Raw genomic sequence first — 13391 nt, 5'->3', positions numbered from 1 at the left:
TGACCTTAATGCCAAACTGAGGTACTTAGTAAAATCCATTATAATATTAACTCAAGAGGTTTGGGGAAATGAGTAGGTTAAGTGCTTGCCATGTATGTATGGGAACCTGAGTTCAATTCCCAGCACTTAAAAAGTGTTAAAAAGCCTGGTGTAGGGCTAGAGAAATGGCTCAGTGGTTAAGAGCACTATCTGTTCTTCCAGATGTCCTGAGTTCAATTCCCAGCAACCACATGGTGGCTCACAACCATCTATATTGTGATCTGATGCCCTCTTCTGGCATGCAGGTGTATCACACAGATAGAGTATATATGTAAAATAAATAAATGTTAAAAAAAAAAAAAGAAAAAGAAAAAAAGCCTAGTTTGGTCAGGAGTGGTAATGACACCTCTTTAATCCTAACACACAGGTGAAAGAAACAAATAGGTCTCTGTAAGTTCAAGGCCAGGCCAGGCTGGTCTATTACAGAGAAACTGTCTTGAAAAAAAAAAAAAAAAAAACAAATAAACAACAACAAAAAAATTTAAATACATAAAATATTTAAAAATTACCAGCTGGGGATGTAGCCTAGTAAGTAGAATACTTGCTACCAGGTACAAAGCCCTGGGTTTAAGTCCAAGTGTGACATAAACCCAGCGTGGTGAGAGGCAGAGGGAGAAGGATGAGAATTTAGCCGGAGCTACATGAAATACTATCTTAAAAGAGATTTTATACATAAAGAAAATTAGACCATCCCTGAACATATTACAAATAATTGGTCTTAGTTTACACCGTTATCTCACGCATGTCAATGTTATATCTAGCTTTTCTGTGATATAACTGAAAAAAAGGTATTTAACAAGCACATTTACAATGTGAAATCATAATTAACACAATCATCCAGTATCATTTAATTGAAAATACTTCAGATTCTTCAGCTCTACTCTCTTACAAAATCTCTAAAATAAAATGTCTCAACTAGTCACAACAATATACATTTAGTCGCTAGAATTTATATATCTTTTAAAAATATATTTATTCATGTATTTTATGTATACGAGTGCTCTGTCTTCACGCATACCGGAAGGAGGAAATCGGATCCCCCTTTAGGATGGTTGTGAGCCACCACATGGGTACTAGAAGTCCAACTTAGGACCTCAGGAATAGCAGCCAAGTGCTCTTAAGCACTGAGCCATCTCTCCAGCCCAAATTTATATATCTTACAATGGAAAAATATACCCTGTTTGCTGACATTACCCTGTTTCTTTTATCCATGTATGTGGGAATGCTTGACATGTAGTCTTGTGTGTGTTGTTGGGAGCGCATACACAACATACAGACATCAAAGGACATCTTGAGGGAGCTTTCTGCTTCCACAATGTCCTTTCCAGGGATTAAACTCAAGTTGTCAGGGCTGACAGCAAGCCCCTTTACCTGTTAATCCATCTTCCAATCTTCCAGCCTGCTTGGTGGTTTTCTTGTTTTGTTTTGTTTTCCTGAGACAGGGTTACTCTGTGTAACCCTGGCTGTCCTGAAACTCACTATAAATACCAGGCTGGGCTCAAACTTAAGAGATCCACCTGCCTCTGCCTCCTGAATGCTGGAATTAAAGGAGTGCACCACCATCCATCTCCCCCCTTGAATTCTTACACAGATAAGTGTATAAATGTATACAAAGACTGGGGAGAGGGGCTCTTCATGTTAAGTGCCAAGAACACACCAATGTATCCATTTTTCTACTTTCAGAGCTGTAACATTTATATTTTTAACATTTTTAATATATTTTAATGAAACAGGGGGACTGGAAATGGCTCTGCAGCTGAGAATATGTACTACTCTTACAGAGCTCAAGAGTTCAGTTGCTAACACCCAAGTCAGGAGGCTCATAACCACATGTAACTCCAATTCAAGGCAATTCCATCATCTTCTCTGGCTTCTGCCAATACCTGCACTCAAATGTACATACTCCACAGGCATCCACATTAATAAAAATAAAAACAGAAGGTGGGTGTGATAGTGCACACCAAGTCCAACATGCAGGAGGCAGAGAGATGTGAACCCAGAGAACTCTGGGCTGGAGAGACAGCTCAGAGGTTAAGAGCACTGGCTGTTCTTCCAAAGGTCCTGAGTTCAATTCCCAGCAACCACCTATAATGAGATCTGGTGCCCTCTTCTGGCCTGCAGGCATACAAGCAGGAAGAACACTATATACATAATAAATAAAATCTTAAAAAAACAAAAAAACAAAAACAAAAACAAAAAAAAACTCTGTGACCTCAATATTAGCATGGATCTACATAATGAGTTCCAGACCAAAAAAGCTATATAGTGAAACCCTGGTTAAAGACAAACAAACATTAAGACTAACTATTTTTCAAAGATACAACTTGTTTTTTTTTTTAATTTTTTAGTTGCCTGATCCAGTTTTCAATATTGTTGTATAAACCATGAATGCCACACTAGTTGTAATATAATAATCAGTATGTATGTTTCAGTTTCCGCCTAAGATCTCAACTTCTGCATCATCAACAAGGTCTTTTTAAAAAGGCACTGGGCCTAGCATATTAGCTCATACCTGTAATCCTAGCATTCAGGAGGCTGGAAACACTGAGTTCTAATCAGCCTGAACTGCCAGTGTGTGACTATCTCAAAAAACAATTGGGGGGCTGGAGAAAGATCAGTAGTTAAGAGCACCTATTGCTCCAAGGTTCGATTCCCTACACCCACCACTGGCTCACAACTGTCTGTTAATTCCAGTTCCAAAGAATTCAATGCCCTCTTCTAGCCTCCAAAATCTCCATGTACACACATGGTGCACAATAAACATCCATATACATAAAGTCAAAATAAATAAACCTAATAAATAAAAATTAAAAGGCTAGAGACAGCTCAATGGTTAAGAACACTGGATTCTGCCAAAGGACTCGGGCTCTTTCTCTAGCACCTAGAAGGTGACTCACAACCATCTCTAATTTCAGTCCCAAAGAACCCAAAGCCCATTCTTGGCCTCCAAAAGTACCAGACAAATGGTACAGATATACAGGGAGACAAAATGCCCATTTATAGATAGATAGATAGATAGATAGATAGATAGATAGATAGATAGATAGATAGATAGATAGATAGATAGATAGATGGATGGATGGATGGATGGATGGATGGATGGATGGATGGATGGGTGGATGGGTGGATGGATGGATGGATGGATCAATAAATAAGTAAAGGATGTAAGTATGTGACATTTTGGAATTTAGTACACCCAAAGAGATACATTCCTTGAAACAAGATGTCAATCAATCCTATCACTTTTGAAACCTGGTATCTTAAAGTAATGGCATCTTTACTAAAAATTTCCAGGGGCTGGGAATGTAATTTAATTGGTAGAATGCTTGCCTACCACACGTGAGACTCTGAGCTCAATTGCCAATACTACATAAATCTATCACGATGACACATGGCTGTAATCTCAGGACTTAGAGAGAGAAGGACTAGGAGCTGCATCTTGACTAAACAGCAAGTGTTACCAGAATGGGCTACATGAAACACATTAAAAAAAAAAAAAAAAAAAAAAAAAAAGGCAGGGGCTGGCGAGATAGCTCAGTAGTTAAGAGTACTATCTGCTCTTTCAAAGGTCCTGAGTTCAATTCCCACAACCACATCTAGAGTGAGATCTGGGGACATCTTCTGGTGTGTATGTATACACGCAATAAATAAATAATTTTTTTTTTTTTTTTTTTTTAGAAAAAAGCAAACAATGAAAGGAAATTCAAGACAGTAATAGGTTGAGAGACACATGAATATAAGATGATAATCTTTTGGGAACTGTTTATAACTACAATTTCAAGGGATCAATCAGACTCCCTCATACCAATGCACATAAAATAAAATTAAATTATTATGAAAAAAAAAAAGATATCTGTTGTGTTCTGGAATGTAAAAGTGGTTGGTTAACATGTGAATATTTATTTTGCTTTGTAACTCAAACACATTACACTACTCCCAACAGCAGATTGATAACTTTGCAGCATGGATAAATCAACAACAAAGCCAGGCATGGTGGAGCACGCCTTTGATCCCAGCACTCAGAAAGGCAGAGGCAGGTGATCTCTAAGTTCCAGGCCAGTTTATCTACAAAGTGAGTCCAGGACAGCTAAGAAACAGTGAAACCCTGAGTCGAAAAACAAACAAACAAAAAAAGTACAAAAATATCTTACATCTAATTCAAAAAACAGGTCTCTTTCTTTACTTGCAATTTCATAATCTGCTCGGAGGGCCAAGTCGTGGATTTTGGTACACTCTCCTAAATCCATGCGCTGTAGGAAAAAAAAAATCATAAATTAACATCTACCCATTCAAGAAAGCATGTAATTAATATGATTTAGCATTTCAACTTTCACTAAAATAAGCAATACAGTGGAAACAGGAAAGCAAGTTCAAGGTCAACCTGGAATATATAAGACCCTCTCTCCAACAAAAGAAATGAAGGCAGGCATACTTGCACTTATCTGTAATTACAGCACTTGGTAAGGAATTCAAGTCATCTTCAGTTACACAGACCACGGGCAACAAGAAACCATATTTAAACAAAAAAGAAAGAAGATATAACCTAGAAATGTATTTATCTTTTCTTATTTCTTAGATTTATTTAGCAGGGCAGTGGTAAACCACGCCTTTAATCCCAAATAGACTGATCTCTGAGTCTACAAAGTAAGCTCCAGAACACATAGGGCTACACAGAGAAACCTTGTGTCAGGGGAAGAAAATTTTATTTCATTTTATGTTTGAGTGTTTTGCCTGGTGCCTTCAAATATCAGAAAATAAATCACATATATCTTCTGGTACTGGAATTACAGGTGAACATGTGGGTACTGGGAACTGAACTAAGATATTCTGTAAAAGCAGCAAATGTTCTTAACTACTGAGTCATCTCTCTAGCCCCTGTAATTGTCTTTTACTACATTATATGACACTTGGAACTAATACACTTAGCAGTAAAAGAGTTTGTATCATTTTTGCAACCCTGAAAAAAACAGGATAAAAAAAAAAAAAAACCCATACACATACACAAAAAAAAACAGTGGGGAAGATGGTGCATTTAATCACAGCACTTAGAAAATCTTAGTGGAGTTCCAGGCGAGCCTGGTCTATACAGGGCACTCCAGAGATCCTGTCAACTTTAATTTCAGCGCTTGGGAGGCAGAGGCAGATGGATCTCTGTGAGGAAGCTGCCTGGTCTACATAGGAACACCCTGTCTCCAAAAGCAGAAGGAAAGTACACAAAGAAACCAGGTTTTGGCGCCCAGTCTACAAATGGGAGTTCCAAGATAGTCAGGGCTACCAAGAGAAACCCTGTCTTGAAAAAACAAACAAAATAGACTGTCTCAAGAGACTAGGTGACCAGTGATGACAGGATAACACCTGTCATCCTCCTCTGGCCTCTGCACTAGTGCATTAACCACACACATACATGAATACCAGCATACAAAAGTTTTTAAGCCATAATTCACCATGAATTATTTTTTTCCGCACACATAACTTTCTAACAATCAATGGTTGGTTTTACATCCTCATAGCTATGAAGCTCTTTGTAAAACACTTTTTCACTCTAATGTGGCAAAGATTCTCTTCACTGTTGTCTTAAATTTAACTGAATTTCAAATGAAAGCACATGCCACAAAACTAGCACTTATCTGTATTATTCAGAGACTACAGTTATTGACTAATATAGATTTCTTAAAAGAGATACAAAAGTATGCGATTAATGTGATCTCCAATTGATTTGTTTTATTTTAGGGGCTGATAAGATGACCCAACAGAAAAAGCCTCCTGACAATCAGTACAATCCCCAGATCCAGGAGGATGAAAAACAATCATTTCACCAAGCTGTCCTCTGATCAATACCTTGGCACCCACATCAACAGATACACAAAACACAGCCTCTCTCTAAATAAATAGCATTTGCTGCTCTTTCAGAGGACCTGGATTCAGTGCCCGGCACCCAAGACAGGAAGATTCAAAACCTCCTATAATTCCAATTCCAGCTGATCCAATGCATTCTTCTGAGCTCTATGGGCACCTGCATGTACACAGGCCTACACAAAAATAAAATTACTTACGTGTGTATACAAATATATGTATACATACATACATATCACACTAGAATAAAGTCTAACATATATTCAATTTGAAATTAAACAAGGTTAAACAAATTTTCAAAAAAAAAAAAAACAAAACCTGACTGCTTTATCGTTTTTATACTAGTGAGATGTTTCATAACCCAAAAACTCTACTAATAATCTGTAATTTGAAGAGCAACAGATTTTACATGCTAAAGGAAAATGAAATTCTACCTGAAAAAATTTATTCTCCCTATAGCTCACACTCCCAAGTGTTCCATGAGACCCTCAAAAATACATCTAGGAGTGAAGGGATGAATATGACCTAAATACATTTATTTTGCCTGCATGTCTGTTTGTGCACCACGTGTTATACACCTGGTGCCTAAACACATCCCCTGGGGCTGGAGTTCAGACAGCTGTGAGATGCTGCGTGGGGACTAGAATTGAACCTGGGTCCTTTGGAAGAACACCAATGCCTTTTTTTTTTTTTTAGACTCATTATTTATACAGTATTCCGCCTGCATATGTGCCTGCTGGCCAGAAGAGGGCACCAGATCCCATTATAGATGCTTATAAACCACCACACTGTTGCTGGGAATTGAACTCAGGACCTTTGGAAGAAGAGCCAATATTCTTAATCTGAGCCACCTCTCCAGGTCTAGACACTAATGTTCTCACCCATGCACTTAGCCTTCTCTCCAGGGCTGTAACTTTTTATACAAAATATAAAGTAGGTGTTTCGGCAATTCTAATCCTAAGAGTCACATTTTTAAAGATTCTATTATTTAATTTTAAAGGTTTACTTTTATTGTTATTTTTTTAATTTTATGTGCATTGTGCCTGCATGTGTATCTATGTGAAGGTGCTGGAACTCCTCAAGCTGGAGTTACAGATAATGGTGAGCTGGCATGTGGGTGCTGGGAATGGACCTGGGTCCCCTGTAAGAGCAGCCAGTGCTCTTAACCACTGAACCATCTCTCCAACCCCCTATTTTTATTATTTTAAAACTGTGTACATGTATGTACCTTTGTATGGGTATGTGCACATGAATGCAGTTGCCTAGAGTTCAGAAGTGTCTGCCCTGGAACTGGAATTACAGGAAGCCACCACGTGGGCGCTAAGAAGCAAACCCTGGTCCTCTGCAAGAGCAGCAAGTGTTCTAACCACTAAACTACCTCTCTAGGTCACATCATTTAATTTTTAAAAATAATATCTTCCTCTTGGGTTGAACAAAAAAGTTTTTACATCTACTGTCCCAACCCTTCTAAGTAATCCAAAAGCTGGGGTGGCACTTACCGTCCCAGCAAGGATGTCATGGGGGCAGCAGTCCAGAAGGTGACTCTTGCAGACACGGTCATCTGTAAACTTGACCCTCTGTCTGGTTTCATCTCCTGAAATTCATTTGTGGTTTTAAATAAAGTATTATCTCATTACCTACAGAACACTATCTGGCATAATACACCTGGATGATTTGCAGACTAGCATTTCTGAATTCTTCCCATCATATACACTAAGAAACTGATCTAAAGATATTTACAAGTGGAATGAAATATAGATTTTTTATGCTAAATACTTTATGAAGAAGCACACTTAATCACATCTAACTCCATCATTAAGTCAAGGAGTCAGAAGAGTGAGCATCAAAAGGCATCAACCCGTACATACACGTGGGCATTGACAAACCAAGACCCATGTACTCAGAGTGCCATGAATCCACCACATCTGATTTACAGCTGGTAATCTCCAACAAGCAAAACTATTAATTAACCTAACCTTTTTGTTATAGTCAAATTAATAGGCAGTGTTTTACCAAACACTACAAGATGAGGACCGCTTTCAGGCGCTATCACTGACTGTTAAATATCTCTAGACCTTTTCTTCTTATTCCCCTTTTCATCCCCACCCTTAAAAAGGAAAGTTGGCACCTGGGAGTCACTTTTAACAAGACAATACCAAAGAAAGCAAAAAAGAAATCAGGTTAGTCAATACACACTGTGAACTCCAACACATACTGTACCCATCTGCATTCTTCAAGAACTCAGCTGCAGAATTTTATGCCCGCTGTTGAAAAGTTTTAAAGGAAAAGTTTTCTTGCCCACACCTGCAGTAAGGAAGTCAGGGGGAATGATACATAAAAGTAAAGGCAAAGTGGTATGTGACAAATTTTAAGGCTAATCTGTGTATAGGACACAGTGCTGTGTAATAGTCAAGGAGGAATATATTTCAGGATTTGCAAGCATCCAGGATTAATGTAGTGTCTTTTTACTGAAAATGTTTTCTTTCTAAACTACACTTTTAAAGTTACTTGTGGAAAAAAAGCAAACACTTTTTTGTTATAACAGCTTAGAAATTGGTTGTGACTCACGGCTCGATGAACATGAGGCTTTTCTGCAACTCCCTTGCAGATTGATGTAGGCAGGCAAAGATACACTGAACCTTTATAAATAAAATAGAGGGGCCACAATTGTTCAGTTTGTATGAAATAAAAATATGGGAAGCAATTCAAAAGCAACTCAACATACAAAGAAAGCTAAAAGCACTTATTGACCTATGAAATGGTGCAAAGACTGCACAGCCCTACGAAATGTGCCAGTGTGAAATTACAACTCCGTTACTTTAGTAAAAGTGAAAACACAAACCACAGCAGGGATCTGGCTTTGCTAGGCTGCAACTGCTTTCTCCTGAGACACCACCATGATCTCGCACGCCTCCCTACAGAACCGCCTACCTAACGAATGCCAATGACTAAACCGAGGCTAGTCTGTGAGGCTGGGGAATGAAGGGTGGGAAGACTAGGAAAGTACACGGAGGAACCCACGTTAGAAATGCTCATTGACGGCTCCCCTTGTAACCGTCCAGAGCAAGAACGCCCGGGGTTTTCGAAACCCGTCCAGCTCCTTCGGGGGTCGCCTTTCCTCCAACGTGTATCAGAGGAATTGTGCCACCTGGCAGCCAGCACCCCGGAGCTCGCGCTGAATCCAGCCCTTCGCCGACGCTCCAGTACGCCCGGCGGCGCCGAGCCGCGGTGCCGACCAAGAGAAATTCGCATGACGGAAAACGGGAAGGGGACAAACCCCACTGTCGGATCGGACTCTCAGGGAGGAGGCCGACCGGACGAATATGACACGGCGGCCGCTGAAGAATCGCAGGCCAAGCAGATCAGACAAAGGCTCAGCGCCTAGGGTCGGCGAGCAGGGGAGGGAAATGGCGCCCCGCGCAGGCGCACACTGTTACGGCCCTCGCCTCAGGCTTCCAGGCGGCCTCGCCTTACTCCCGCCCGCGCCCAGCGCCGGGATGGCTGCTCAAACTCACCGTCCCGAGCCGTGCCCATGAGCTGGTCCAGCAGGGCCCGCATCTGTGCCTGGGCGGACATGGTGGCCAGTGGGGACGGCCGGGAATGTCCTCACAACTCGGCGGCAGCAGCAGCAAACAGCGACGGCGAAAGACAGTCCTGTCGGCCTGAAGCCCGCTCGGCACTTTCCCGCCGCGGGGAATGCTGGGAGGAAGTTCGTAGACGTTGGTGCAGGGCCTGCCGGGTAATGTAGTTTGGGACAACAGGAGTCACTCCAACCCTAATTTCACCATGGTCGCTGAAACCATCAAATTCTATGTTCTAATGAGACTTTAGTCAGATCAAATTAAATACAGTTTATATATTATATAAACATTCCTATGTTATATCTTGTTTCTTTTTTGTTTATGTAATATGATCTCACATTGCCCATGCCGACTTGAACTTACTATGTAGCAAAAGATTCCTGACCTCCCTACATTTCCTTCCGTACCAAATGTTGCAATTACAGAAATGTACAAATGTGCCTGCCTCCATTTCTTTTATTGGAGACAGGGTCTTACATAGTCCCGATTGGCCTTGAACTTGCTATCCTGTTGCTACTCAGCCTCCAAACTGTTGAGATTATCAGCATATGCCATTATACTTGTTCTTTTTCTCTTTCTTTCTTTCTTTTTCTTTCTTTCTTTCTTTCTTTCTTTCTTTCTTTCTTTCTTTCTTTCTTTCTTTTCTCTTTCTTTCTTTCTCTTTCTTTCTTTCTTTCTCTCCCTTCCTTCCTTTCTTTCTTTCTTTTTTTTCCCCCAGACAGAGTTTCTCCGTGTAGCCTTGGCTGTCCTGGACTCACTTTGTAGACCAGGCTGGCCTTGATCCACTTGCCTCTGCCTTCCAAGTACTGGAATTACAGGCATGAGCCACCACGCCTGGCTCTTGTTCCATTTCTTAATTTACTATCTATACAACTATATTGCTTATTTCAGTGAAAGTTCAAAGAGACCTGTTGTTGTTTTTTTTTTTTATTAGATGTAAACTTTTTTTGGATGTTTATCCGTGCTGCAAAGAATCAATCACTATTGTGAGTAATGTAGCGTTTGTAAGTCACAAAACAAAATAATATGCGTACACACACATATATGAAACTGAGTAAGGTGATTCAAGTCTGTAATCTGGGGAAATAGGGGCTGAGGGATTTCTTTTGGGATAGAGATGAAAAGACTATCCTATGATGGTAGATATTTGCACTCTTTGTTTTATTTTGTTTTGAGACAGAGTTTTCTGTGTAGCCTTGGCTCTCCTGAACTAGCGCTGTAGACCAGGCTGGCCTCAAACTCAAGTGCTCCACTTGCCTCTGCCTCCCTGAGTGCTGGGAGTCACGCACCACAGAGCCCAACTGATGGTAGCATTTGTGACAGTGCTGTTTACTCTATTTAAACTGTAAATTTTTCCTGCATGAGACTAGGCTTTTTTAAGGATCTAGTCCATATGTTTACGACAGCATTCCCCTCTCTTTCTTTAAATGCTTATGTGGTCTCTTTGTTGGTTGGAGTTTCCACTTCACATAGACTCAATAATAGTGCAATATTTGTATTATAATATAACACCTATGCTAAAGATTCTACAAGACTGATTAACTGATTATGATTGTATGAAGGGGAAAAAAGGGTGTGGCTCAGAGAGCCTGCCTAGTGTGCCCTGGGTTTCCATCCCCAGCATAGCATAAAACCATAGAAGTATTCACATGTTATCACAGCAAATTGGAACTAGGGGCAGGAAGATCAAAGGTTCAAGTTCATCCTGAACTATATAGTGAGTTCAAGGCCAGCCTGGACTATATGAGTCGCTGTCTAAAAAGAAAGAAAATGAAGGAAGGAAGAGGGGGGGGAAGCTTCCTGCATATGGAGTGTTAAAATGTTGCCAAATGTCTAGAGCCAAACTATCATGAACTTTCTTTAGTCCTCTTAGTACCATTCATTGCCTACTTCTAAATTTGACCTATAGGTGGGTCTCTGGGAGTAAGAGGCCAGTCCGGCTCACAAAGGGAGTTACAGACTAGCCAGGGCCACAGACCAACCAGGGCTACAAAGTGAACCCTGTGTATGGCTTTTTTGTTATTATAATAACTTCATGAGCCAGGCAGTGGTGGCATATGCCTTTAATCCCAGCACTCAGCAGGCAGAGGCAGGCAGATCTCTGTGATTGCAAGGCCAGCCTGGTTCACAGAGTGAGTTCCAGGACAGCTGGGGTTATGTAGAGAGACCCTGTCTCAAAAGGAAAAAAATCAATAAAAATTAAAACTTCCTGAAACCTTTCCTAGATTATGACATGGTGTCCAGGGATGTAGTGGTCTGAAAGAAAATGGTCCCCATAGGCTCATAGGGAATGGCACTATTAGGAGGTGTGGCCTTGGTGGAGGTTCCTCCAACAAGGAGGTGGGCTTTGAGGTCTCAGGTGCTCAAGCCAGGCCAGTGTCTCACTCGCTCTTCCTGCTGCCTGCAGAGCCAGATGCAGAAGTCTCAGGGCACTGCCTGTCTACATGCCACCATGGTTCCCACCATGATAATAGCCAACATCTGAACTGTAACCCAGCCCCAATTAACTGTTTTCCTTTATAAGAGCTGGAGTGGTCATCATGTCTCTTCACAGCAATAAAACCCTAAGTAAGACAGGGGACAACCTGATTCTGTCTTCCTATGCCATGATCACTTACACATTTGACTCAAGAATAAACAATCTTTTATCTCCTTTCAGGCAAGAGCTATGTATTTGCCCTGGTAAGTTGGTTGGTCAGTTTATTTATTTATTTATTTATTTGGTTTTTCAAGACAGGGTTTCTCTGTGTAGCTTTAGCTGCCCTGGACTTGCTTTGTAGCCCAGGCTGGCCTCGTACTCACAGATATCTGCCTGCCTCTGCCTCCCAGAGTGCTGGGATTACAGGCCTGCGCCACCACGCCCAGCTATTGGTCAGTTTAAAAAGCAAAGGGTTGAAGAGAAAGTTTTGTGGTCAAAAGGACATACTGCTCTTCTAGAGGACCAGGGTGTGGTTCCCAATACCCATGTCCAGCAGCTCACCCTAAAATCTGACACTCTCATCTGGCCTCAGAGACACCTGCAGTATGTATACCCTCCCTTGGAATACACAAAATTTTTTCTTTTTTTTTTTTTCATTATTTATTTATTTTTAGTTTTTAGTTTTGTTTTCGAAACAGGGTTTCTTTGTGCAGCCTTGGCTATCTAGGACTTGCTTTGTAGACCAGGCTGTCCTAGAACTCACGGAGATTGTTCTGCCCAGTTCACGAACACCAAAAGGCCAGGAATAACTAGACTCCGCTGTAAATACATGAGGTTCTTTTTATTGTAAATTACAAGCTGCAGCTTGGGCCCACACAGCCCCACCGCCAAAGCGGTGGGAGGCCCAGGTGAGTTGGGTGATTTAAAGATTCTGGTCCATCCCAGCATGCCCAAGGCAGGGGTGATTCCTGCCTGGCAAGCATCTATTGGTCAAAATGCTACATTTTGAATCGATTGGCTATAGGAAGGTTCCCAGGCCATTAATGATCTGGTGTCCCTCCCTGGGGGGGGGGGGGGGAATGGGATGGTCCAGTTTCCTAGCAACTGTATCTCTAGTGGGTGGGGAAAGAATGCAGCAAGGCGGTCCTTCCCCTCAGGGCATTACTGGCCTTCTCAACCCACCTACTTCAGGTCTTAATAATAGCTGCTAATTTATCTTTTGGTCTCTCAAGATCCACCTGCCTTTGTTGAGATTACAGGCTTCAGCCACAGTGCCTGGCCCATTTTTTTTTTTTTTAACAAAAATCAAGTCCAAAAACTAAACAAGTTCTTTTGACAAATTTAAGCAACAAGATTTTAGGAACAACGGTACTTGGGTGCACACTGCAACAAGCTCTTTAGCAGCTGTTTTTGCTAAAATGTATTGAGTCCTCACTTGGGCCCACAGGGTAAATCAAAGTAGGATAAGAACCTATTACTTCTGCCTTCATTTTGTGTCT

General features: G+C 41.0%; 1 protein-coding gene across 5 annotated transcripts in view; it reads right to left on the bottom strand.

Moving 5' to 3' along the window:
* The window catches only part of Luc7l (LUC7 like), a 29995-nt gene extending 20423 nt beyond the window's left edge, over positions 1-9572 (bottom strand). For 2 of the 5 annotated variants that reach the window (XM_055604534.1, XM_055604536.1), the window contains exons 1-3: positions 9408-9538; positions 7392-7486; positions 4191-4289 (exon numbers count right to left, since the gene is read on the bottom strand). In XM_055604534.1, coding sequence (XP_055460509.1) covers positions 4191-4289; positions 7392-7486; positions 9408-9468 — 255 coding nt within the window. In that variant the 5' untranslated portion in view covers positions 9469-9538. Of the gene's footprint in view, positions 1-4190; positions 4290-7391; positions 7487-8460; positions 8532-9407 lie in introns of those variants that run through there. The other 3 variants (XM_055604540.1, XM_055604535.1, XM_055604538.1) reach the window with 3 other exon arrangements.
* Positions 9573-13391: the final 3819 nt, after the last annotated feature.

Source organism: Psammomys obesus, unplaced genomic scaffold (assembly GCF_907164565.1).
Source record: "Psammomys obesus unplaced genomic scaffold, mPsaObe1.curated_primary_1811, whole genome shotgun sequence".
NCBI classification, from domain to species: domain Eukaryota; kingdom Metazoa; phylum Chordata; class Mammalia; order Rodentia; family Muridae; genus Psammomys; species Psammomys obesus.
The sequence above is the reverse complement of the archived record's forward strand: the minus strand, read 5'-3'. Positions and strand labels throughout refer to the sequence as shown.